Genomic DNA, 26,566 nt, shown 5'->3' with positions numbered 1-26,566 from the left:
TCTTTTTTGAGGCAACATTTTTGCCTTTGCTTTTTATCTTTTTTTCATTCTTAAGATTTGCTAAAGTAAGACGGCAATAGTGTAACAATGTGTTGTTTTCAACATCTTTTGTGTTTTGGTAGGTCTTGTTTCCAATGCAATCAATAGGCACATATATACAATTTGTGAGCTGGTGGTCCAACATAACACTGTATGCTCTACAGTTGCTCCATTTATTATTTTATTTTGATATGCTGTTTAGAAGATGATGTGGTTTCTTTTGTTTTATTCCTATCTTACTTAAGCGACAGAGAGAATACTAAGCATGAATACTATTTGATTGTTAATTTATGTAAAATGTTTAAAAGACACATAAATTATCTCAAGGTTGCTGAGTTTATTTACACTAATAAGTGTATTATGTGCTAATGCTCTTCAAATAACTAGAAATTTTTATCAAGCATCTATCAAGATCTGTAGTGGTTACTTATCTACAGTATTTATTTCCAGTGTACCTATGATTTGACTTAATCCTTTTTCCTTCAATCCTCTGCTGCCTTTCCCTCTGCTTTACTTAAAGCAGACAAGACAATGGAAGCATCACTTTCTCTTAGGTGGCAAACATGCACCAACCTCCCCTTTCATGGTCAAGGATATTTCCATAAAAACTGTAGTATATGAACAAATAGTGTGTTTTAAAATTACTTGAGGGACAGAGATACTATCTACATTGCAAAATGTACCGTGCCCTGTGAAAAACTGGGAATCTGATGTTCATCGATACATTTGACTTGGATGAATGTTTGTCAGGTTTTGTTGTGTGCCCACACTTCACTCACTGTAGCCTTGGAAAAATAATTAAATGATATATTTCCCAACCACCTTTGGGTCCATAGTTAACAGTAGACCATCAGAATGGTACTGAATGAAATGTCCCATTAGAACACACACTTCATGTGAGACAAACTGATGGTAACACATGGTTGTAGATGCTTTTGGGGATGATTAATTAAGCTTATTGCTTGACAGATTTCCTAGATTTGTGGTCCATAATATAATATTGACATTCATGTGAATGTTAAATAGAATGCATATTTGTGTGAACAACGTTATGGATCCATGTTGTGTATTGAGGGTCTAGTTTCAGACCACATAGTTTCTTCCAAAATACAGAAACAAGAAATTGAAATTTTCCTTTTATTTCAAATAGGAAAAATTATATCACAAGCCATATATGTCACATGAGGTAATTACTAGTAATTCTTTTTTCAACAAAGTTGCTTTTAGAGAGAGACACAAAATGGAAGGTAGTAAAGTGAAGAAGCCCTTTTTAACTGACACTAAGAATCTGAAGAGAAAGCCGTAACCAGCAATTAGCAATAGTAAGAAAGAGAAAACAAAAGGAGTTTGATTTGGTTGGCGAATGAAAGCGTATGGGATCGAGTGGCGCCATTACCACGTTGATGCGTCTCTTTTATGGTTGGTGGGCAGTTCCTTCGCGCCATCACACATTTGATTCTTTGCCCCTTCCCTCTCTTCTTCTTCTGTTCCCAAACTGTATTGCCATAACAAAATCTCCTGTATTTTGATTTGGAAAATTTAGGGTTTTTTTTAACTAAGTTGGTTGCAATTTTCGACAATTTTGCACAATGAAAAAAAAAAGAATCCTAAGAAAAGTTGCTGGACAGTTAGGCCCTTGGATTGTTCTGCGCTCACGTGCAGCGTGAGCCAACAAGGACCATGTGCAGATGTGAGCTTGAGCTTGCTGAAGAACAATAGGGAGGAGCTTCTGTGTGACATGGGTGGGGTTACATTTTTGATTTTTGGATCGTTATTTGGTTGTAATTTGTTGTGTAGGTTTGCCACTTCTTTGAGCTTATCTGTTCCGATCCATTTCTTGCATGAATACTTTTACGGTGGTCTCTACATTACTACATATATTTTCGATTACATAGCAGATACACATGCGCACACAACACTACAAAGAACAGCACACACGCAACCCCGAATACACTCCCTAACACACGTGGAAAGGAATGCAAACCAGCGGAACATTTCTAGTCTCACTAAATTCATGTTAAAAATCTCTACTGGTAATATAATGAATATGTTTTTTTATAATATTCTTTAATTTAATGGATCATATTATTTAAAGGGTCTCTTGGATATATTTTACTGGTAGTATTATACTATCAATAGAACTAATATCAGCCATTGATTAAAAAGAGTATTTTTATATTTTATTAATTAATTGATTAGTAGTATTTTGTAAATTATTTTTGCAATAAAGATCACTATAAAAAGGATGATATTATCCCTTCAAATTTCTACTGTGTCTAATATTGTTGGTAATATAATTTAATCATAGTTGTCCGATAAAAATAGATCAACGATGTCAATTAAATTCTACTGTCAGTAAAATACACCGGAGATGGACCCTTGTTTGAACTACCCACCATAATTAAACTTACGATATTCCCAGTAGGGACCACTGTAAAAGTACTAATTTTTGTGTAACCTTGCCTAACTTGCGATTACCATTACGTTGAGCACACTTAGCAAGCTGCATGACCACATGATGCCCCAAGGTTGTTAGCAAGGATAGACTTGAACTGAATCAGAAAAGGCCTCAATGCCCAAGAGCTCCTACTGGAGCCTCTGATGGTGGTGCCTCACCCTGTCTCCTGAATGATTAGTCGTGGTGCCACCTCCTTCGTATCCAAATAATGATATTCTTGCAAAATAGTTGCAGTACACTGGTACGTACATTTCAAAAGCTTCAATCATGCATTAATTCAGTAACTGTGAAGGGCTGCCGTCGCTGAAGGAGACACTGGAGCTGCACTGTGCAATACAAAGCACAATTCGTAAATTATCCATTCTTTTTTTAGCAATTTTGTTTAATGGGATAAAAATTCGTATCTCTCGATATCTCTTAAGGATCGTAAAATTTACCATTGATCTTTCGCATGTCATCAGTTCATCTGTACAGCATCCATAATTCCACTCAAAGGAAAAGATGGAAAACGAAGTGGAAAAATGAAATCATGTAACTGATGCTGTTAACTTTTTTAAGAGGCATGTAGCTATTATATACTGCTCACTTTGGTTGGTACCAGCAACCCTTAATTTGATTAGAGAGCACAGTAACAGTGACATGTCAAGAAAGTCAGTAGCACAATATAAACTTAAATAGTGCGCATGAAAATTATAGGTGACTATATGTGTTCTATGAAAGATGCATATGGTTTACAGGTTAAATTTCATCGAAATCGCCACAATGCATGATGCTCACCACTATCACTAGGATGATATGTCAATGCAAAATTCAGGTGGATGACAGGCAAGAATTTGCAAAGCAGTTGTAAACTTGTAATAAGATGAAGACTGATTTTCGCCGATCAATCATCATTCGTCAGTGCAGATAAATCTGAAAGGCTCCCAAATAATCTGCACATCATCTTTTGGCTTATGCTTATATACTTATAAACCAAAATTTAAATTTTTAACTTTAAATTTAAAGTTAATTTTAGAGTTTTTTTTACTAAAGTTTATTTTTTAGTCTTGACTTTTAGACGTTAAGAATATGAATATATATATAAGTTTTATTTATAAATTATTTTTAGTTTACAAATACGTCGTTCCGCTTGGAATCTATCGGGTGCATGTGCATGGGGTATTCGGGTTCATCTGATTCTCTCTGACACTTTTCTTATGAACAACTCACGCCTTCTCATCCTATTCTCATCGAATGTTTCTAGAAATTTAATCAGCAATAAATACAATTCGAGTGCTTAAATTAACCCGAAAATAACACCCACTTGAAGGTGACAATTCCTCATTCTTGTCAAACCATTGGTAAGCATCAGCAGGCAGCTCATCCTGCCGAACACAGGAATCTCTGACGACATTGCTCTGAAGAGTTCATAATTTAGCACTACTTGATTCATACTACTACTTGATATCAATTATTTGTCTCTGGTTATTCCATTTTTCCAACCAACACAAATAATCATAAAATTGTAGTACTAGATTAGTCAGGGTCGGTAGATTTGTCAGCTGTCACTTCAGTGGGAGGACCATTAGGTTAGTGCTAATCAGAGGAGGACACATAGCCACGTACGTACTCATGTCATGTGAACCATGCATGCATCAGAGAAATTCAGAGTATCAGACAGACATGCATGAGCCTCTGCAATATCATCCAGTGAAAATCTGAAAGCTGCAAACATCACAACTTAATAGATACTATGTTAATGTGATTTTTGCCGGTAATTACCTTCCTTGTTTGATGTGCTCTCTAGCTGGGCTGCGCGGCGAGGTTAGTAGGCTAGGCAGTACCCAAATTAAGGACGATCTGCACACATCGATGAATGGTGTAGATGCATAAATTTAATAACTGCCAGGGGATTAAACGTACCTATTTCTTTTTCAAAAAAGAATGCTTTGGGACACACGAACACTAACGACGCTCCCTAAGCACACACGCGTGCACGTCCAATAGACATTATTAATTTACTATCTATATTCAGTTTTTCTTATAACTTATAAATAAACATAATGTCTCGATTATCGTGATATATCTCTTTGATTTTTCTCCAAATATTTATCCAAAACTTTTGCATTCCCACGATATTTACTGAATCAAACCATAATTTATTTGTTATCATGCTATGGCGATATGCATGATAATCGTGGTAATTATTGTGATAATGTAAACCCTGCCCAACTGAGCGATCGCTCGTAGTGTACCCGTTTGGACCCGTAACGACAGGCAGAGGTCCGAAAACAGCGGTCCTAAATGGGGATCGACCTGCGTAAACTCGGATCGCCAAATGGGTCCTAAATGGGGTTCCCAAATGCATGGTCCTATTTGCATAATTTCAGTTTTAAGTACAGCCGTTTGATTATGCTAGCTCAGTTACCTACATCTAGGGGCATAAGTGAGCCAGCCCATGAATCTGCTTATAGACCAATTAAGTAGATAACCTAGTGGACTGCTCGCTTAATTAACCTATAAGTGGATTGACGCACCGGTCCATTTATACCCTTACCTATATCCAAAGATCAACGCGTGTGGCCTGGATTGAAGTGTGACCGTGACGAATTTAGGATTCGTTTTGTTGTAATGTCCTACGGTGGACAGAAAGCTTGAGGCTTGTTAGCCCGCTCGACTCGTGACAAACTCAGCTCGGCTCGTTTTATTTTTCTAATGAGCCGAGCTAGCATTTTAGCTCGTTAGAGATAACGAGCCAGCTCGAGCTGACTCGTGAGCTGCTCGCGAGCCTAACGAGCTAGACCAAAGATACGCGATTCGTCAGCATTCATCGATTCCCCGGAAAGCATGTGTTCAATACTTTATAGGTTCACCATGTGATTTGTTGATTCAAACTTTAATATTTAGATATAATTTCATATGATTTGCATGTTTGAATTGAAAATTTACTTATATAATCTATTAAAAATTATTTAAATTAACTTTTCATGCATGGTTCGCGAGCCTAACGAGCCAGCTCGAGCTTTGTAATGAGCCGAGACGAGCTAGGTTTTTAGCTCGTTACGATAACGAGCCAAGCCAAGCTAGCTCGTTATCTTAACGAGCCAGACCAAGCCGAGCCAGCTCGTTATTCACCCCTATGTCCTACCAATTCAGTGGAGTAGAGATGAAAAACATGTCTTAGTAAGTATCCTAATGAAGTGCTACCAAATTTGAATTGATGAATATTATATACTGATGAAGTTGAACCGACTTTCTATTATAGTGTTTCCAAACTAACACATACTACTACATATGTATTCTTAGAATTTCTCATTTGGTAACCAACTGACCAGGCAAGCAGCCAAACACCCACCAAGTCACCGCATAGGCAGACGTGACAGATATCAACTTTTTTTATCTAGTTTGCATTGTATATCACAGAAGCTTACTGGCAAAAGCAAACAAGCTCTCTAAATATGCTCATCTTAGCCTTCAAGTCAAGAATCAGCAAACCAAAACAAACAGATGAACAAACTAAGGTACCACGCTTATTTTCAGGAACCTGCTGCACCTGTTGAGAAAAAAAAAAGGAGATGCAGGGACAACAATTAGAAGCATCTACAAAATGCAAGAAAAGCAATTGACGAGCTCAAGTTAATTATGCTGGATATCAAAAAACACAAGACGAGTAGTCGAGTACAACAGCTATCAGGACACACGATGAAACAGGCTATCCAAGTCCCTAACTTAACAACTAGGTACAGTCCCCTCACACAGAAACAAGAGTGCTCCACTGATAAGGATTTCTCTCTCTTCTCCAAGATGATACCACAAGGAAACTACTCGTAACCCCAATATGAGACAGAATAGTGAAGCAAAGGTGGCACCGGCGAATCTTCGATAGGTGGTATAGCAATAACCCTAACCTGGAAATAGAGATTGGCAAGCCAGTATAAATCACAGTTAAACATGTGCAAAATCAGGTGCAACAAAAGGCTACAATAATATATGTTCCCTAAAAAGGGGTTGCGATGCAAAGTCATGAAATAATGACAGAACATGGAATCATAACTCAATGATCACTGAGACTGATAAAGCTGTGGTGGCACTGCTATTCAGTTTAGAATAATGCAGAAAACATGATGCAACTTGAAGTGTTTACCTACAAGGATAAATGCAACTACATATTTAATTCAACTGCCAGTAATAACGGTGTAAACTATCTATAGCTATAATATTCAATGGTCACAAGCATTTCTATAATTGGTACGATTATTTAACTCAACGTTTGTTCTTTCAACTATCCTTCCCAAATGAGGTTGATAACAGTACTAGTTATAAAACGTTGATACATGTGTGGAATGCAAACTGTACAGAATATACACATTGCATAGTTACACAGTAGGCCAATCAACTAGAAAAAGAAATAGTCAAGATCTTGTACCTAAAACACTGTAAATCAACACGGTGTACAATGAATTTGTGATCTTTTAACATCATATTTGGTCCAAACAAGCACTACAGGTAACATTTGGCAGCACAAGGTCACTTAACGTATGATGACATAGGGGTGACATACTGCAGAACAACAATTCAACATACAGTCCACACATAGGCATGCCTAACAGTACGAAATAATGGTGTTTCAGTGAACTTAAAAATTCTGTCACTGGCTCATTGCCCACTCAAAGAAAAAAGTATTACTACTGGCAGGTTTTATCGTGCATTTAACAGGCAAGCCAAACCGATGTCAACAGCAAGTGATCAATATTATGCAACAACCAGAACACTGGCAACAGGCAGATTCAAGGACATCAACCTCTAAATATAATTGCAAACTACAATGCATAATATGATTCATCTATCTTAAATGCATGAATCGGTAGCGCAACATAACTATTGATACAATTTAGATGGACGAGTCACTGAGCATTACCAGCAAAGCTATTGTGGAGGATTCTGTCCAGGCTGCTGCGGACCAGGGGGCGGTGGTGGCATCCCAGGCCTGAAGGGCGGTGGCGGCATCCCTGGCCTCATTCCTGGCGGTGGTCCCCCAGGCATCCCAGGCCTTACCTGCGGAGGGCCCATCGGCGGTGGTCCCCTCATGAACGGGCCAGGTGGCGGCGGAGGGCCGCCGGGGAACGCAGGCGGAGCCCCCGGTGGGCGCTGGAACGGTATCGGCATCTGTGGCGGCCGCATGGGCGGCGGCATCTGCCCCGGCGGCGGGCGCACCACCTGCGGGTACGCAACCGGCGGCGCCGAGAGGTTCGGCACCGGCGGCCGCGAGATCTGCGGCTGCATCATGCCAGGGGCCGGGCCGCCAACGCCCCGCACAGGGCCAGCGAGCCCGGGCTGGGCCTGGAGCATCTGCCCCGCGGGGACACCGCGGCCGGCGGCGCGCCCCACCCCGGGCCCCGCGAGCGCGGCGCCGGCGCCGGCGGCCTTGGCGCGGGACTCGTCGGGCGGGGGCGGGCCCTCGACGGTCATGGAGACGACCTCCTCGCCGCGGAGCAGCAGCAGGCCGAGCGTCCTCCGCTCCTCGCGCTCGCCGGTGGTCTTGGAGGACTTTGACGGCGGCAGCTTGCGGAACTCCTCGCAGTCCCCGAGGACGAGGTTCATGTGCCGGTCGAACGCCATGAACTTGCCCACCAGCTGGCGCCCATCCTGGATCGTCACGCGCATCCGGTAGTTGACGAACTGGAGCATCTTCGATCCCTTCGGATTCGACATGGCTGCCGGCAGCGACGGGCGGCGCAGCCGGGTGGCGCGGCGGCGGCTAGGGTTAGGGTTTCGGCGGCGAGCGGGGAAGAGGGGTGGGAGGGGAGGAGGAGGTTTTCGAGGGGGTTTGAGTTGGCGTCGGCGTCTCGGGGGGTGCGGGCGTCGTGGCTCGTGGGCTTTCTGTGTAGTACTGATAGTCGGTTGGTTTATGGGCCGATGGGCCTTGTGAGAAACTCGTGGGCTTAGGATGGTCTAAATGGGCCTTGTGAGAAACTCGTGGGCTTAGGATGGTCTAAATTAGTGCTCCCGTCCTAAAAGCTGTTTAGCAGTAATTAAAGATAGAAAAAAAGACTATAATATTTATTAATAAATAAGGAATATATAGGGCGTGAGGATATGTGAGGATAAAGTAGAAATAATTTTAAATGCGAAATGGTTGATGTGACAAGAAGTGACGTGAATGATAGTAGAAATACTTCTATTTTAATGTAAGATTTAAAATATGAATTTTATTATATTTTAAAATAGAGGGAGTAGTTTGGAATCATGTAATAGTAAAAAACATGGAAGACATCCCAAGGAAAAGAATCGAGCTTACAAGATATCACTCGAACTCTTTGGCATTTGAAAAGTCCTTTCTGTAACGTTATGATTTTTCTTTTTTTCTTGGGTCATGTTCTTGGTTATGTTAGTAACCAGTGTGAAAAATATAGCAGTGGATTAACATACCATTAATTAATTATTAGTTATAAAAAAATAAAATATTGATTAATATGATTTTCTAAAATATTTTTTCTATATAAATTATAGCAAATAATTTAGTAGTTTGAAAAAAATACGCACAAAAAATGAGAGAATCTAAGTTATTAACCGGCATAAATGAACATGGTCTTCGTCTCTGATTAATCCAAGGGTGAGCTTGCACGTATGAGGACGAGTTCAATCGTAAAGAACATCAAAGATTTTCAAAGAAAAATATGAGAAATTTAATTATTCTTTATGAAAATGGTATAAAAGAGGCTCTTCGTACCCGTAAAGACAAGCATAGTTGAAGCCCAATTTCCTTTTTTCTTTCTCTAAAAAGGCCCATTTTTTGAATAGGGAGGCCACTAGAAATGAATAAAAGGTTGAAGGTGGGCAAGTAGTATTCCAACTGCCGTTGAATTTGGCGATACAAAAACTGGTGAACTATATAGGATGCTGACAATGATGTGGTGGAGTTAGCAGAGACCAAGATCATTGATGAATGATCCATAAAAGTCCATCACTTGTACTAAGCGGATTTTCGGGGTTCTAAGTCAATGGTCTAATAAGTTGTGACAAAGAAACATCATTTTATCCGTCAGTACAGGTACTTCTATAATTACTCTATCTGTCCCTAAATATTTGAGGGCGTTGTTCTTTTTATACATATTTGATTATTCATCTTATTTTAAGAATTTACATAATTATTAATTATTTTATATCATTTTATTTATTATTAAATATATTTTTATGTATATATATATATAACTTTATATATTTTACAAAATATTTTGAATAAAACGAATGATCAAATATGTGTCAAAAAAATTAACCGTGTTTAATATTTAGGGACGGAGGAGGTAGTATATAGTTTGCGTAAGTTTATACATAACATATAATTTTTGCGCAGACCTTTTAACGAGACCTTTTCCTTTCTTGTATCTATTTTCTCTGTCTCACGTCACGCATGCATTTATTTTGTTCCATCAGATAACTGATTATCTCTCTCACGCCATTTTCAAGACAACTACGGGAGAGTACATTAATCACGGGCCTCTTCTCTTTCTATTATGCTTATTCCAGTAAATCATCACTTAAATTTTAATAAGTTTTTTCATCGTATTTTTTCAGTATTTGTTTTTAGGTCACTATAAAATATGTGTAAAAAATTTACTTTACATTATTTTATAGTCATTAATAAGGTGTTTCCCTTATGCTTCAAATAAGCAAAACAATGACAACATATATTTTTCTGAAACGTACAAATACTTATATACACATACGCATAATCACTCTCTACAGATAGGGCTGAGTACCGAGCCAACTCGGCTCGTTATACCTCGTTTGGTTAACTAGCTAGCTTGGCTCGGCTCGTTAACTAAACGACTAGCTCAGCTCGGCTCGTTAGCCAACTCGAGCTAGCTCGTTAGGCTCGCGAGCCACGACATTTACATGAATTCTTTGCACTATAAATTTACAATTACCATAAAAATATAATACAAAAAATATAATGTAAATTTAATTAAAATATGAAAACATGATCTAAATTTAATTTCATGTCTCCATAATTTCATGATCAAGATTGTTTAAATTATAAGTACCAAGGCACAAAATAATCTAGAAAATTAATTTCATGTCTCCATAATTTAGCTCACGAGTAGCTCGCGAGCCAACTCGAGCTGACTTGTTATCGCAAACGAGTGACTTGGCTCGTTAAAGAAATTGAAACGAGTCGAGTCGAGCCAAGCCGAGCTAGCCACGAGCTGAGCGAGCTACCGAGCCACGAGCTTTTCGTCCAGCCCACGTTTACACACAACATGAACCAGCATATTCCAACAGAAACTAACGAGATAATCCACACTCGCACCACTGTTTCTTGTTTTTCAAATAGGACTGCGTACTAATGGAAGGGATGATTATTTGGTTTATTTAGGAAAAAAAAATAAATGAATGATAATCTGTAATAAAAATCCGATCTTAGAGCCAACATTGAAAAATAATTATGACGAAAAACCTCCTAAAATCTACTTTAAATTTAGTAATTTTAAGGTTAAAAATTTAAAATTTGGATATAAGGATAAGAAAAAAATAGGAATAGAAGGTTGCATGAGCTTATAAAAGCAAGTCGTTAGCATATGACTATACGAGTAATTAAGAACTAACTACTAATCCTTCTGACTTTTCTTATACGTGTTTACTTTTTAAATTTATATTTGACTATTTATTTTATTTAAATTTTCACAGAATACATAATTATAAGTCATGTATATTTATTTATATATTAAATCATAATAACTAATTATGTAATATTAAATAAAATAAATGATCGAACAAATCTAAAAGTTAAGGGTCACGTAGAAAAATAGGAAGCAGTATCATACGCAACCAAGGAAATAATTTTCAAACCCAACGAATATATATAAGTGGAAAAGACTACACGACATCCGTATTAAAACAATGCCCCACTTGCCATCCTCCTCTTTCAACCCATGGCCCACATGTCATCCTCTAGAGGGAGGGAGAAGGGGAGAAAGAAGTGAGCAACTCAACTCCGCTCGTCTTCCTCCCTCCCTCCCTCCCATTCCCCACGAGCTCCTCCGCCGTCGTCGAAGCACCGAACCCTCCCTCCCCTCCGCCCACGCGGTTGCAATCCGCCGCGCCCCTGCCCTGCCTAGCCCCGGTAGCGCCCCGGCGCCGAACGAATCGGCCTCACTCCCCCCGCCAGTCGACCGAATCCGCGGGGGTGGGGGGCGCTTAGCCGCCGTCGATGGCGTCCGCTTGGCTATAGCTTCGGCCTCGAGGAATCGAGCTGATAGGTGGATCTTGTTCGGTATCCCTGCTTGGCTTGCTTCGGTGCTGCTGCTTGGAATGGTGCTTCATTGGTGGTTGCTCTAGGTTGTTGGTGCTGCTTAGGAATTGGGGGATGTATGGAATTGCTGATCCGGATAGTTGCGCTTAATGGATTACTTGGTTCGATTTTGTATTTAGGTAGTTCCAGCTACTAAAGGTCTTCTGGAGTGACTGGATACCATCGCCCCTAATTCTCCTTTTTAGAGGAGTAACAATACTCGATTCCAAACCAGTAATAAGTTGTCTTTTCCTGTCAGTTCTATTCGATTCATCAAGGAAAATAAATCTTGGCTAGTGACGGTTTTGGCTGCAGAGGATTGTAGTGTCTACTTTGTTTGGAAGTTTATTATCGCCGAAAAATCAACCAGAGGATTAGCAGGGGTTTGGATCTATCACCGTGGAATGATAAAAAATGGCACCCAAAGCAACACTGCAAAGTTCTGCCGAGTCTGCTATACGGTCCATTGGTCTTGGCTACGACATTGCTCACGACATACGTCTCAAGTATTGCAAGCAGCGTAATTTACCTGACCCGTTGCTCATTGAGCTTGACCATGACGAGGTTCAGGATATCGTGCTCCCTGGTGGCCTGACAGTTGCTGGTGTGAGCAAGTCAATCAAGTGTGACAAAGGGGAGCGGATGCGGTTCCGTTCCGATGTCCTATCATTTCAGCAGGTATGTACCATTTGATCAATTCAAGTTCTTATGCATACTGCATATTGTCATGTTTAGGACAGAGAAGTATACCGTAAGATGATCTGTAATTGCTACTGTGATGTAACAATAATCACGGTGAACCTCTTGCTATCTTTGATCTAAGAGGTTAATATGATGCCATGCATAGCTCCAACTTCTTCAGCGAGAAAATATTATAGGAATACAAGTTTATTTGGTGTTGCAGAATTACTTGATGTGGATGGTCTCAACAATTGGAATTATTGCCAACATATACTTTAACCTACCTTGTATTCTAGGTTGATTTGGCATAATTTGAGGGTTGCAGAGATGTGAGTTCCATACTAAATTATACTTCCAGGCTTGCAGTGTAAGTCTTAAGTACTGTGAGGTGTATGGACTATGGAGACACATTTCCAGTGACGCCTCATGTTTTGATAATCACCAGATCAGAGTATTTTTGGTCAATTGAGTTGCTAGATATTTAGACATAATTGTAGGATTTTATCTGGTTTGCTGGTTGCATGCAAATTTGGCACATGGCACTAGTAAACACCACCTCTCAAGCTACAGTCATCTGGTCAGGTGTTGTGGCACATGAATCAATTAGACTCTGCAAATCCAATGTTTTATCTCTTCCAATTTAGAGCAGAGGAGTTCCACCTTATAGTTAAGGAGTATTCAATATGATTCTCGTAGTATCTCACATAACAGCGATATATGTGTCACACAAGCAATTCCTATATACCCTGTTCATAATTGTTCTATGTTTTCCAAGTGATGAGCTGTGAACTGATATACCATTGGGGCTGAACATTATTGTATTTATGTCTCATTGATACAAGTCTTGTCCATATGGACCATATCATGCTTCTTTTTTTTTCCCTTTCAGCTGTCATTGGAAGGTGCTCTAAGTCATAGAGTATAATTGCATCTGTAAAAGGTAATATTTGTGTTCCAATGCAGATGTCGGAGCAATTCAACCAGGAATTATCTTTGTCTGGGAAAATTCCATCTGGCTTATTCAATACTATGTTTGAATTTGCTGGCTGCTGGCAGAAAGATGCTGCTCATACCAAGTCACTTGCCTTTGACGGTTGGTGTATCACACTGTACACTATTGCACTCTCAAAGGCACAGATTGTACTCCGGGATCATGTTAAGCAAGCTGTTCCATCAACTTGGGAACCTGCTGCATTAGCAAGGTTAGATGCAATTTGAGTCCACATTCATACCTAAACCATGTGGTGATTTAAATCAAGACGCAGAGTTGAAATCTTAATATTTATATCATTCTGAAAGTTTGAGTACCCACACCTAATATGTTGCCTTGTAATGCCATATGTGGGCCTAACTAATTTAATGTGGTCATTGGTCAATAGTATCAGTTTCCTTCTCTACAGTTAGTATTTGGCCTATTGTACCAATGGATGAAGTCTATGCTCATCAAAACATGTGCTGAACTAAAATTTTGTTTGATATTGTTTCACAACTTAAATGTGGTTTATTCTTACAGGTTTATTAGAAAGTTTGGGACTCATGTAGTTGTTGGTGTAAAAATGGGAGGAAAGGACGTGATTTATTTAAAACAACAGCATTCATCAACTTTGCAAGCTGTTGATGTTCAAAAACGGTTGAAGGAGATGTCCGACAGAAGGTTTCTTGATGCAAATGGGCAATCTGACTTCAGTTTCAATGATTCCAAGGATAAGGTACTTCCTCAGCCTCTAAATTTTCTTTGCTTTATCTCCTCATAGCATGACTTTATTTGGGATTGCAACTTTCAAATATTCGGAGCAAGAAAATGGCATGTGTTTTATGCAAATGCTAAGCTCTATGAGGCTACACAGCCAAGGAGTATCCTGGGTTTAGTGATACAGATACATCATTTGGCAATTATTCACGATCTAAATCTCTGTATATCTAGGTTAATTTGAATCTAACAATAAATTTTACTGTTTTCTTAGTCATATTTTTTGTACATAATGTGTTGGTTTGGCATCACTTTCCTATTTCTTTTTTTTCTCTTCTAAAATTTACAATCTTAGTTTTTCTGTGTTGTTCAGATTGACATGAGAGAGCACCGGCTGAGATTTGTGGACTCCAGTCCATTGAATTCTTACTCTTCAAAGGAGGTATAGTTCTTTGTGTTGATGCACTTATCTCTGTTCATATAAAGTTATATTGATAAATTGTTGTCTCCCAGGATTTGGTAACGATGCCTAAGCGGAGAGGTGGCAGGGATAAAGATATCCTTTCTCATAGTGACTGGTTGAATACTGTTCAGGCCGAACCTGATGTTATCTCAATGTCCTTCGTACCTATTACTTCACTGTTGAATGGAGTTCCTGGCTGTGGATTTTTAAACCATGCCATTAATCTGTACCTTCGATGTAAGTTGAATTTTTCACTCTCTTCATGAAACCGCATCTGTAGTTATGAGTAATACTCCCTCTGTTTCATACTGTAAGACATTTCTTATTATCCTGAAGTTAATAGTTGAATCTAGGAAAGGTTAGAAATTCTTACATTGTTATTGCCATAATTGCACTTGCTTATCATGGTTTATAATTAATGGTAGTGTCTAGAATTAAGAAAATAACTGTTACGGCACACCCTCTGGCAGGATTTAGTGCTATCTATAGGCTGTTTGAAATGTTGGACCTGGACCCTGTCCACTGAAGTGGTCACACATGTCAGACAGAGGGCTGACTTCTCTTCCATAGAAGAAAAATAGTGGTTCATGTTGTTTACTAATTGTAAGAAAATAAGGTTCTGCTGGAGAATAGTTTTTGCAATATGGCTATACTCCATACATGATATCTTTGTTCACTGACTGTACTTTCTATATTTTCTTTGTGGCAAGTGAAATAACACCCAATTTATTATGCACCACAACATCAGCTATTCAGTTTGCATTTGCATGGCTGTCTTCCCCATGTTAGTTGTTGTCTTTAGTATGGCTGCAAAAATGTGTTCTCCGCTAATAAACTTCAGAAGTTTTTCAAAAGAAGTGTTTCCAAATTTCAAGAGAAGTCTTAAACTTTCTGCAATTTCTTAGGTACATCCTTTTAGGTTATAGGTCATAGTCGTATTATGCTCACAGACAAGCATTCTAACCAGCAAAAAATGGTATTAGGCCTGAAAGAGCTAGCAAGAATGTGATATATTTGATTTCTGTGCAGATAAGCCTCAAATTGAGGAGTTGCACCAGTTTTTGGAGTTCCAGCTGCCAAGGCAGTGGGCTCCCGTTTACAGTGACCTTCCTCTGGGTCCTCAGAGAAAAAGACAAAGCACTGCATCTCTGCCAGTAAATTTAATTGGTCCAAAGCTTTATGTTTGTACCAACATGGTATGCATCCTTTTTGTTATTTCAAATTATAATAATTGAAACCTCATTTGTTCATATATTTCGTCAATTTTATCTTTGCTTACTCTGTATCATAATTATTGTAACCTTGCACTCACTATAACATTAAGTTAGTCCTACTTCTGATACAAAAATCAAAATGTCAGGATAGGCTAGCCCTAGAAACATTTGATAATGATGAATTAATGACGATGGTCGATGGTTATTGACTTTGGCATATTTATAGTCATTGGTAACTGAATTTTTTACCTGTAAAAATTGCAAAATTCAGTACCATGGTTGTGAAGGTGTCGCTATATCATCACTTTAGTGTTGCTATATCGGTAAGGCAGTTGTAGGGGATAAGGCGTCCCTCTGCCTTGTCTTTCATTCACCTTAAACCAGTGGAGAGAGGGAAAGGGGGGGGGGGGGGGGGGGGGGGGCGTAAGCTCATCCTAGAAACCTAGCTGGCTTGCAGTCACCTCCTTTCTTGCTGCAGATGGCTTGTTGTCGCAAATCCTACACCACTGCCTTCAAATCTAGCTCCAGATAGCAGTTGTTGCATACCGCATTGACAACACTGTTCATTATTCGCGCAAGTTTAGGGGGGCTTTCGGCACAGCTTGTCTGCTCATCTGCTGGCTGCTCTGGAAAGAGCGCAATGCACGAATCTTCGACAGCAAGGCAATGTCCCCTAACCAGCTTTTCAATGCGATAAGGGACGAGATCATTATATGGGCGGAAGTGGGGTTCTTTAAAGTTTGCGAGGAGTAACCTCTAGTTTTTTTCTAGTTAGAGTTTCCCCGGTGAAAACCGGACTCAGCATCCTCTGCTGAGATTGTAAACTCAATTTGTACATGCTTCAATCTTAATGAAATTGGTTGGCCCAGTCTGGGCCTCCCGGCAAAAAAAAAGTATTCGCGCAAGTAACTAAACCATACAAAAACATCTAGCCTAACTAGCCTTAAAAGGGCTACTATCTTTTTACTGGATGTAATCTTATCATTTAACAGTATTGCATGATGGTTTAATTTTATTTTATGTCCTTTTCTTCTATAATTTCAGCTGTTTTTGAAAATATTGGTGCAGGTTGATGTGGGCAAAAGACCTGTTACTGGAATTCGGTTGTTTCTTGAAGGAAAAAAGAGCAACAAACTAGCTATCCATCTCCAACATCTCTGCTCTCTTCCTCAGATTCTTCAACTTGAAGATGACCCTTACAATGACCAAAATCCAGCATATGACCGCAAATACTACGAACCAATTGGTTCATGGAAACGTTTCTCCCATGTCTGCACTGCACCAGTTGAGTCAGATGATTCCTCCATTGTCACTGGGGCACAATTAGAAGTGATCAACCATGGCTTCAAGAAAATACTGTTCCTTCGCCTGCATTTCTCCAAGGTCTGCAATGCCACTTCTGTCAGGAACCCTGAGTGGGAAGGATCTCCAAACCTGGGTCAGAAATCAGGCCTCATCTCAACACTCATTAGCACACATTTCTCCACAGCTGCTCAAAGGCCCGCACCGCGCCCTGCTGATGTGAACATCAACTCGGCAGTGTACCCTGGGGGTCCCCCTGTTCCAGTGCAGACCCCAAAACTGCTCAAGTTTGTGGATACAGCGGAGGTGATGCGTGGACCGCAGGATCTGCCAGGTTATTGGGTGGTCTCAGGTGCAAAGCTGCAACTTGAGAGGGGCAAGATATCGTTGAGGGTGAGATACTCACTGTTGACAGCAATGCTGCCTGACGATGATGAGTTTGCATTCGATGAAGAGTTTTAGAACCGGCAACCAAGCGAAGGGAAGAAAAATAGCTCATTTGTTTTATGTGCAGCTAACCTCATGAACTCAAAAGATCGATCTAGGGTTTTCATAGCATTTGTATGTGAACTAGTTGGAAATCTATGTTGTTACACTGGCGGGTTTTAAATATTGAGGCAGAGAATATTGGTCTCTGGCTTTGATGAAGCGAGATAGTTTCTTGTACTTGCACCAATGTTCCATTCCTTCACAGCATGTATGTATTCCAGATTAAGATTAGATAATTGTAGGCCAATATTAAGATAATTCCTCAGCGAAATTCTGTGAAATCCTGCATTTCTTTTTGTTGATGATGCATGAATGTGGTAAACTTTCAGTGGAATATATATGGAGATCTATATATCTCTTTGTTGATGATAGCATTATCGCAAGCTCTTCTGATGATTCATACTTCTATTATATGCTCTCTCTGCTTTGTGTTTGTCCCAAGTCAAAATGTCTTTTTAAGTTCATTAAGTTTATTGTAAAAGGTAACAATATTTAGGACCCAAAATAAATACATTATAAATATATATTTAATGGTGGATTTAGTAAAATTAATTTAGTATTGTAAATTTTAGTATATTTTTCTAAATCTAGTCAAATATAAAAATATTTTACAAATCCAAATGAGAAATGATTTACATATAAAACAAAGAGAACATATAAGAACAACTGCTCCTTTCGTTTCAAAATAAAAAGAACTTAATAGCAAGATGTGACACATTGTAGTCTTCATTTCAAAAGTAAAAAAAAAAAAACTTAAGATTTGTTGCACTACCATTGAATCCGATACTATGATTATCACAAACAACACTTTTTTTAAGAATAGGAGCAGTCGTTTGCAATATACTGCTCTACCGTCTTGCGTCCTCGCCGAGATGCACAGCAACCCCAGCTGCACGGGTCAGTCTCACGCGCACGATTGCGCGCTTCTTCCACTAGAGAACTACCTAGGAACCTTGTATACATTACTTTATACATGAAATACTATACTTATAAACTTTGTACACTAAATGCTATACGTATAGACTTTATATACTAAAATATTATATGTACAAACTTTGTACGCTAAATGTTATATATACTAACTTTATATACTAAATATGCTCGCGCTGTAACGGAATCGCCGTGTGCTCGCGCTGCGACGGAACCTGGCCGGGGTTTGATCACCCCATCCATGGGAATCAGTCAGGGAAGCGCGCCATGTCACAACACAACGGCACACTGGGCAGGACGTATGTATGACAACACTGTTGTGCATGCCGCGACGCCGCCGCCGACGACCGCCGCCCTCACCATCTGCGACTACGCTCGAAACTAAGCCTTTGTTTCGGCGTAACTCGATACGAACGCCCAATCGTACCATCTTCGTACGAACTAAAACACTACTAAAATCATAAAACCATTGATTAGATAAATAAGTAGTGCTATATGTACGTAGTTCGTACATACGATTAACATCGTAATCACAGTGACAGCGTATGCATGTAACGGCGTGGGCGACGGCAAAGCGCTGGCGACAGCAAAACGCGGGTGACGCTGGTTGAAATCGTACGAGAATCATACGTTTTCGTCATACGCTAAACACTTCCGTTAAATAAAGAGGGTCAAGCGTGAGTGTCATTACAGTTGTTGGATAGTTAAATGAAATAGTTGAGTCGTACATGTGGCAATTTTCAACTCGATATGATACTGCGCTGCCGCGCGCTGTCGTCCCTGTTAACTGTTATTCGTCACACGTATGGTACGACCGCCATTAGCTAAGCGCCGACCATGTATGTGGCCCTATAGTTGATCCCAGCGGACGACGACGGTGGCGGTGGCACGATGGGGCCGATGACGCTGGCGATCGAGGATCAGCTCCCCGACACGTCCAGTGACCGCTCGGGCTTTATCTCGTCGTCTCTGTGACGGACTTCTCCGTTGACGTAAACAGTACTTGTCCATTTTATATTATAAGATTTTTAGATTTATTTAGATTTATCTACATATTAATATATATATATATATATCTATTTATCTATATATTTTTTATATGTGTTTAGATTTCTTAGCATATATAAATATAGAGAAAGTCCTGTAATACGTATCGGAGGAATAAGAATTAGTTCGTCAGATACTACAATTAGTCGGTCGGGCTCGACGTTGCCACCGGCTCAACGGCGCAAGCATTAGCACTAATTCTCTGTAGTTGAGACCTCATCCCTGTAGTCGATTCTGCTTCGGCTTTGGCCTTCCGGGGTTGAAAAGGTGATCGGTTGCCGTTACATACATCACCTCCCTTTATAGTACGAGCGTCGGAGCGTCCGCGCTCCGTTTTTTCTTTTCTTTTGAAGGATTTCAGCTTTAACATCAACAGATCAGGCCAGCTCAGATCGATAGCCGTCGTCGTCGACATGGCCGCCGGTTGCTTCGTGTTTCGTAACCTGGCCTCTCATCTGTCCTCCAAATCTACCGGAAGAAGCCTTTTCCTCCGCGCCACTACTAAGGTTAGTGTAAGTGGTAATAGGTCTAACTTTTTACCAATAGAAATTGAGGATTGGGTTCAAAAGCAATTATTTAAAATTTTATATGTTTTTGAGCTAAAAATATATAATGGTTAATTAGGGTTATGAAAGAATTCATGTGTATATATGTATCCTGTATTCAGTTTTACATAACATAGGTGGTATTTTTTTAGGACGCTAATTCACAATGTGACACAATAAATAATAATTACGTTCAAATAAGATAAATAATCAAACATACTCAACAAAAGCTATTAGCACTCTGTTTAAAAACGTAGGGAATACTTAAGTAACACCAATGTATAAGTGTGCATTTTATATACTAGCAAAGAAAAATACTTGGCTCTCAATGGCCTGTACTGATTTGTTATCCTGCCTAATGTAGGCATCGAGGAACTTCAACACCTTTCCAAGCACTCACACTAATCGCAAGATCAAGCCCTATGGTTGTGTTGGAGGCAACATTAACACGACTGTTTTATTAAGTACAGCTGCCAAGGACCGGCTCGCCACAATGGCAAACACCAATTCGTAAGTATTAGCACTAATTCTCTCTTGTTGTATCCGCAATGTCAAAACCTTTTTAAGGATTATGGCTGTGTATTTTAATAAAATACGAAGTATGGAAGATTATCTTGTTTTTATAGCTATTTAATAGTATAAATGATAAAATTAACTAAATCTATTATAGAAAGGTGAAATAAGTAATTTTTTTTATATTTTTTAAATATGTATCATTTAGTTGTTTTTAAAGCATGCACAAACAACCGGTGAAAAATCTAGGGATGATTCGATGGAACGAACGCATCCTACGTAGTTAGCCTCTTGAACCTGGAAGATTTTACTAGACAAACTGTTTAAAAAGAGTCATTATTTTGCTTTTCTTATACTGCACAAACTTGATCAAATAGTACTAAAGAAGATGTGGTTATATTCAAATCGAATTTGTAGAAATATTACTGATTTGAGTCAATTTGTTTTTTTCTTTTGGATCAGCGGGAATGCGGCATTTGATGGAATGCACAATAACATGGCTACAATCACATTTTGTTTGGCCCTTTGTACATTGAACGTTGTATTTTTGTCCTTGGGATCCAAGCGCCACGGCCGCCAATCGGCCAGTTCAAAATGCTGTACAAGCTCAAGCAACGAGTAAACTGATGTTTGCATGTTCTATATCAAAATTGATCTAATTTTGCAGACACAATTTTCTTTGGAAATTTTGACTAAAGGTGTCCATGCAAACATGCCACTTTCCTGCTTATTACAATGATGAGCAGCCTTTTTCATTTTCACGGAAATAAAATAATAAGACTATGCAAATGCAATTTTAGGTGGTAGTACTTTTTTTTTTTGATATTGACAATGTATTTTACTTTCATACTACTTTCGATAATAATATATCTCACCGATATGAACACATTTAAATTGGTTACAATAGAAATATATATATATATATATATATATATATATATATATATATATATATATATATAAAAGGGGAAAAATCCTCAAATATCATTCTTAGTTTGAATCCCCTATAAATTGATTGGTTGTAAATACATTCCTCCTAATTCATTTGGTTTGAAATTGGCCGCTATTGTGGAAATTCATGCATTCTTGTAGTTAGGTATGTTCATCCATGGCCTGAGAAGGTTTCTAACTGTAACCTAATTATTTCTTGGCAAGAGTAAAGATAACAAATAAGAAGAACATAATCATGGTTGTTCTTGACGAGCTTGGTACATGTAAGCTAGACAACTCCTTTTTCGGCGTTGGCAGGTCAACGAGATCTCTCTTGGCATTGTAGTTGAACACCAAGTTCGCAAATAGAACACGTTCATAGACAGCGTCGTCAGACGTCGACGTTGAACATGAGTTTAATGATCACATATCACCAGTGGGTAGCTAGATCATCTAGACATCACTATGGGAGTAGCTCCATACGCATGAGAGCTACATCCAACTCCTGAAGTAGCAAGAGTAAGATTTGCTTACCGATATCGCTACCTAGATAGTATAAAACATGCGGATGAAGATCATAAGAATACGTAACATGGTCTCCTCAGACCAAAATAAATTAGAAGGGGGTATTTGTAATAAATCAGCTTAGAGGGGGAAACTCAAGCCAGGAGTGAAATTTAAATGGATTTTGGTAAATTTTCTAATTGAGACAAACAATCGATTCTACGAGCACGATAAGCCATTGTTGACCTTGATGCCATCGTTGTTGTCCAATTGTTGCCTTCCCTCGTTATAAACCATACTTAGCCATCACGCGCATGGAACCCATGTAGTTAAGAAAAAGAAAAACTAAAGATTCAAGAGCTCAAATAGAATCATATATGCAATGGTTGTTATCAATCCCCGTTATTTTTTGAAAGTATTCCTTCTTGTAATTTCTTGATATGGTGTGTGTGTCAGGTGTGCCGTATAACAAACTTTTTATTCTTCTATGAATGAATTGGCAGACTTTTTGCCTAAAAACATATTCCTTCTTTCTCGGATAAAATTTTCTCACCTGAACATGGAAAAAACTTATAATTCAATAAGATCTACAAACTTACATGACTTGGATAGAAGCAAAATTCAAACAAATAAAAATAAAGTAAAACCATACATGACAGCAGAATTACACTTACAATAACTAAATTACACATTATATAGAACTGCAATTTTAGGCTTAGCAATATATAATTTTAGGTGACTAAAAATTATAGTTGGCAAATACCTTATTAATTATAATAATACACGGCTCTACAAAATATAATTAACCCTACAAAATAAGCCAAGTAACATGACAAATGATGCTCTCTCCGTTTCATAATGTAAGATGTTTGATTTTTTTACTTGTAATGTTTGATCATTTGTCTTATTTAAAAAATTATGAAAATATCATGTATTTTGCTTATGACTTACTTTATTATCAAAAAAACTTTAAGTATGACTTGTTATTTTTCATATTTTTACTAAACTTTTGAATAAGACAAATGGTCAAATGTTACAGTAAAAAAATTAAACATCCTACATTATCATTATGAAACGGAGGTAATATAATCCAGCAGGCACACGCGTACGGCGGCCAAGCGTCCAGCGATCGACAGCCTAGAGCCACACGAGCGCCGCCGCCGCCGCCGCGGCCACGGCACCGGCGGCCGCGCCACCGACCCTGTAGCTGAGCACTACAGCGGATGACGACGGCGGCGGCGGCGGTGACGGCGACGACGGCGCCGGCGCGTTGGGGTCGGCGACGTTGACGAGGAGCTTCATGCCCCGCTCGCAGTGGTTCTCGACGTTGCAGAAGAACCACCTCCTGCCGGCCCTGTCGAGCGCCACCGTGTCGTTGCCGGAGTTCCAGGTGCGCAGCGTGTTGCCCTGCCGGTCGCACGCGCGGAACGCTGGGCCATCCACCTCAGTCACTGTGTGCTTGTCCTTCGGGAACATGAACACTGCGATCGATTATAAATTAGGAAAAGAGATGAGAGAAAAACCTTTAACAAATACCAAAACCATTATCTACGTGATATTATGTGCAAGCTGGGTGCCACACTATTATACTAATGGTTACCCAAAGGTTCTTTTATTTGTATTTTGTATATGTTATATAGTACCTGTAAAATACTTAAGAAGACGTTGTCCGACACACTAAAAACCAAATTTCTATACTATGTAGAAAACATGGGCTATGTTTGGGAGAGGCATAGATAAGTTAACTTACCCGGTACGGAAAATATACTAATAGATTAGTACATGATTAATTAATTATTAATTTTTTAAGAAATATAAAATAGATTAATATGATTTTTTAAAACAACTTTCCTATAGAAATTTTTAGCAAAAAATATACCGTTTAATGGTTTGGAAAACGTGCGTGCGGGAAAACGATGGTGTTAAAAAACTTGAACGAACGCGGCCACGGTCATCCGTCCTCTCACTTTGCGCGTAGTGCACTCTCACTCTGAGAAATTCTAAAACAACAACCACTTCCGCACCCTGAGAAAACCCTAAAAACCAATCGCTTCACCCCTACCCGTGCATTGCATCACGTTCATGAGAAAAATAGAATTTTTTGTTTTCTACTCGATCTATCTATTGAACCCATACCCAATAAATTTATACAATAATCAATACTATATTATAAATCATTGTCTCATTAGAAAGCCATACAACCTCTTGTACCTACCAAATGACCATTAATTTCCTACAAAAGAAATACCTAGATTGTCACCGATTTTGAACGATTTGTCGTCTGCCCAGTTGGAGGGGTACTCGAGGGTCCAGCCATGGCTGTCACCCACCATGTAGTCCATGGCGGAGGTCGTCGCCGGGAAGAAGGCGATGGCGGTGGCGACGACGACGGCCAAGAACAACACCTGCCGGGAAGCCATTGGTTTTGCAGTTGATCAGCTATATCTAGCTCTTGGTTAGAGCTTTATTAGAAATTAAGCTAGGATTCAATGGCTTGGAGAGAATGTGAATGATCACATCTGTTTATATAGAGGTAAAAATGATGACCAGGTTGCTGACGCAGGGGGTGATAAATGATATTATTTATGCTAGCTCCAGGTGGGATCATGGGTGCAATTGGCACTAATTAATTAGTTTTCTGAGAAGAGTGTAATTATATTAATGTTTTGGGCATGCTTTGGTATTATCAGTGGCAGTATGAACGTATATGGTTAGGTCAGAAGCCAAAGAGAAGAAACGATTGGAGCATTGTTGTTTCCCCTGGCTCCTTGCGTTTTGCGTATAGATCAACTTGCAGGGTTGACGATTTCCTGAACCTGATGAACTAGCTAGCTGGGTCAATGGCCGGCTCGATCGATCGATTGGTCCTCAGAAAACGAGTTTAATAATCCAGTACGGATAATTTCGAGCTTCCAGCGAATTAATTGAACAGTCGAACCACGCAAAATAAGCCAAGTAACATGACAAATGATATAATCCAGCAGGCACACGCAGCGTCCGGCGATCGATAGACAGCCTAGAACACGAGCTGGTCACCTGTGGTCGCGGAGCGATGTTTGGAAGACGGCGTCGGTGGTGGAACGTCGGTGTGGTCGGGGTCAGCCGGCCAGGAGCGGCGCCCATCGTGGAGCTCGCGGTAGAGGATCCACCGGGCGTGAAGTTGAGGTTGGTGAAGCCTGTCCAGGCCCAGGGCCGGACCGTCCGGCCAGCTCTAGCTACTGCTTGGGGCCGAATTGTCCGGTCCGGTTTAGGCTCTCTGGAATTTTCCTTAAATAAGTCTCAAACACTCGTCACTCTCTTACGAATGCATATAGCGACTTGGTGGCCTCTCTTAATAGTACAGATTGTCCTACGACTCAAAAGCAAAATCAAAAACGTCTTTTGATCATCTTGACTCCATTCGCTTTTCGCCTTTTGGATCACTTCTTGCTTTACTCAAATTCACGCATTTCGTACATGAGTCAAACTTCTTTACTTCTCTGCAACCACAACATGTTAACGCACATGTGTTTTGACTAGCATTGTCATTAATCATCCAAAACCCGCTTTAAAGGCTAGATACACTTTCATCTTATTGACGAGCAGAATTCTGCCACCGAGGGCGCCATCAGAGGTATTGAGTCCATGCGGGCACATATGAGTTGTACTCGATCTTGCTGGTTCGGCAGGCACCGCTTGTCCGATACAAGCGGGCTGCAGACTGCTGCCGCTTCTGGTTCGGTGGCCGCCATGAGGGTTCTGGCAGCGATGGCGGCACACGCACGAAATGCAACACGCGTGAACCCACATCCTGGGAGAATCCTGATATCCTCGAGGCAATCTGAACTACTGGCCTCAGTTTCAATCAATCTCGTTGTGTTTAGCTCTTCCTCTTTTGGATTGATAAATGTGCTAACATTGTCATAATGTTCTGTAATCTAAATTATTAATGCCTTGTTGTTTCGGTTGCAAATCGATCGATTCTGTAGTTTTAGCCTCTCTCCTTTGGATCGATTAATGTGCTAAAGTTGTCAGGAATACTAGTATATATGTAGGATCGTCCTGGGTTAGATGATCTTAATTATTGCTCCTGTTATTTCGGTTGCAAACGATCTTGTACTGCCAACTCTTCATGTTTTTGGATCAATTGATGTGCTAATGTTGTCAAAATATTATGTAGGATCATCTTGAGTTTGTCATTTCAGCCGCGACCATAGGAGCGAGAACGGGGGCTCTGTCTTCTGGCGTTCGTCTTGCAGCTATTGTTGACAGCGTCACCTCACATGTTAGTACTTTGATCTGTGCCTGTTCTATTTAGTCTAGTTGTGTAAATCTTATGGTTAATTCCATCAATTGCTCTACGCTAGCTTGATTACATTGTTTCATTTCTCCGGATCAATTAAACTGACTGCAAAATAATATTGATAATGAAATTACTTCGCCGTACCACTTAGTAAGTTAAGCATTTGGTGAGTGCAAATTGTTGGAGCCAATTTATTTTCTTGAATATT

General features: G+C 39.7%; 4 protein-coding genes across 4 annotated transcripts; 2 read left to right on the top strand and 2 right to left on the bottom strand.

Moving 5' to 3' along the window:
• Positions 1 to 6,098: 6,098 nt before the first annotated feature.
• On the bottom strand, positions 6,099 to 8,316 carry LOC107304583 (small nuclear ribonucleoprotein-associated protein B-like). The gene is made up of 2 exons (XM_040526495.1): positions 7,395 to 8,316; positions 6,099 to 6,384 (listed from the first exon to the last, which is right to left on the bottom strand). Exon 1 carries the CDS (start codon positions 8,186 to 8,188, stop codon positions 7,403 to 7,405), a length of 786 nt encoding a protein of 261 aa, XP_040382429.1. The 5' UTR covers positions 8,189 to 8,316; the 3' UTR covers positions 6,099 to 6,384; positions 7,395 to 7,402.
• Positions 8,317 to 11,466: 3,150 nt separating this feature from the next.
• LOC102715593 (MACPF domain-containing protein At4g24290-like) lies at positions 11,467 to 17,833 on the top strand. Its single transcript, XM_015839841.2, has 8 exons — positions 11,467 to 12,002; positions 12,084 to 12,446; positions 13,413 to 13,651; positions 13,963 to 14,158; positions 14,513 to 14,581; positions 14,653 to 14,839; positions 15,632 to 15,798; positions 16,885 to 17,833. Exons 2-8 carry the CDS (start codon positions 12,183 to 12,185, stop codon positions 17,578 to 17,580), a joined length of 1,818 nt encoding a protein of 605 aa, XP_015695327.1. The 5' UTR covers positions 11,467 to 12,002; positions 12,084 to 12,182; the 3' UTR covers positions 17,581 to 17,833.
• A 2,118-nt stretch (positions 17,834 to 19,951) lies between these two features.
• On the top strand, positions 19,952 to 21,428 carry LOC107304655. The gene is made up of 3 exons (XM_015839602.1): positions 19,952 to 20,090; positions 20,494 to 20,639; positions 21,105 to 21,428. Exons 1-3 carry the CDS (start codon positions 19,998 to 20,000, stop codon positions 21,262 to 21,264), a joined length of 399 nt encoding a protein of 132 aa, XP_015695088.1. The 5' UTR covers positions 19,952 to 19,997; the 3' UTR covers positions 21,265 to 21,428.
• A 1,785-nt stretch (positions 21,429 to 23,213) lies between these two features.
• On the bottom strand, positions 23,214 to 24,496 carry LOC121054903 (blue copper protein 1b-like). Its single transcript, XM_040525846.1, has 2 exons — positions 24,325 to 24,496; positions 23,214 to 23,557 (listed from the first exon to the last, which is right to left on the bottom strand). The coding sequence occupies exons 1-2, from the start codon at positions 24,494 to 24,496 to the stop codon at positions 23,214 to 23,216; spliced, it is 516 nt and encodes a 171-aa protein (XP_040381780.1).
• Between the last annotated feature and the right edge of the window lie 2,070 nt (positions 24,497 to 26,566).

The sequence above is a fragment of the Oryza brachyantha genome, chromosome 7 (genome assembly GCF_000231095.2).
Source record: "Oryza brachyantha chromosome 7, ObraRS2, whole genome shotgun sequence".
Taxonomy (NCBI): domain Eukaryota; kingdom Viridiplantae; phylum Streptophyta; class Magnoliopsida; order Poales; family Poaceae; genus Oryza; species Oryza brachyantha.
This window is presented reverse-complemented; position numbering and strand designations above follow the sequence as displayed.

Coding starts and splice junctions, on each gene's coding strand:
- LOC107304583 (XM_040526495.1), bottom strand. CDS start 8,188: ATGTCGAATCCGAAGGGATCGAAGATGCTCCAGTTCGTCAACTACCGG.
- LOC102715593 (XM_015839841.2), top strand. CDS start 12,183: ATGGCACCCAAAGCAACACTGCAAAGTTCTGCCGAGTCTGCTATACGG. Junction 14,159..14,512: donor TCAATGATTCCAAGGATAAG/GTACTTCCTCAG, acceptor TGTGTTGTTCAG/ATTGACATGAGAGAGCACCG. Junction 15,799..16,884: donor TTTATGTTTGTACCAACATG/GTATGCATCCTT, acceptor ATATTGGTGCAG/GTTGATGTGGGCAAAAGACC.
- LOC107304655 (XM_015839602.1), top strand. CDS start 19,998: ATGGCCGCCGGTTGCTTCGTGTTTCGTAACCTGGCCTCTCATCTGTCC. Junction 20,091..20,493: donor TCCTCCGCGCCACTACTAAG/GTTAGTGTAAGT, acceptor TGCCTAATGTAG/GCATCGAGGAACTTCAACAC. Junction 20,640..21,104: donor ACAATGGCAAACACCAATTC/GTAAGTATTAGC, acceptor CTTTTGGATCAG/CGGGAATGCGGCATTTGATG.
- LOC121054903 (XM_040525846.1), bottom strand. CDS start 24,496: ATGGCTTCCCGGCAGGTGTTGTTCTTGGCCGTCGTCGTCGCCACCGCC. Junction 23,558..24,324: donor CAAAATCGGTGACAATCTAG/GTATTTCTTTTG, acceptor AATCGATCGCAG/TGTTCATGTTCCCGAAGGAC.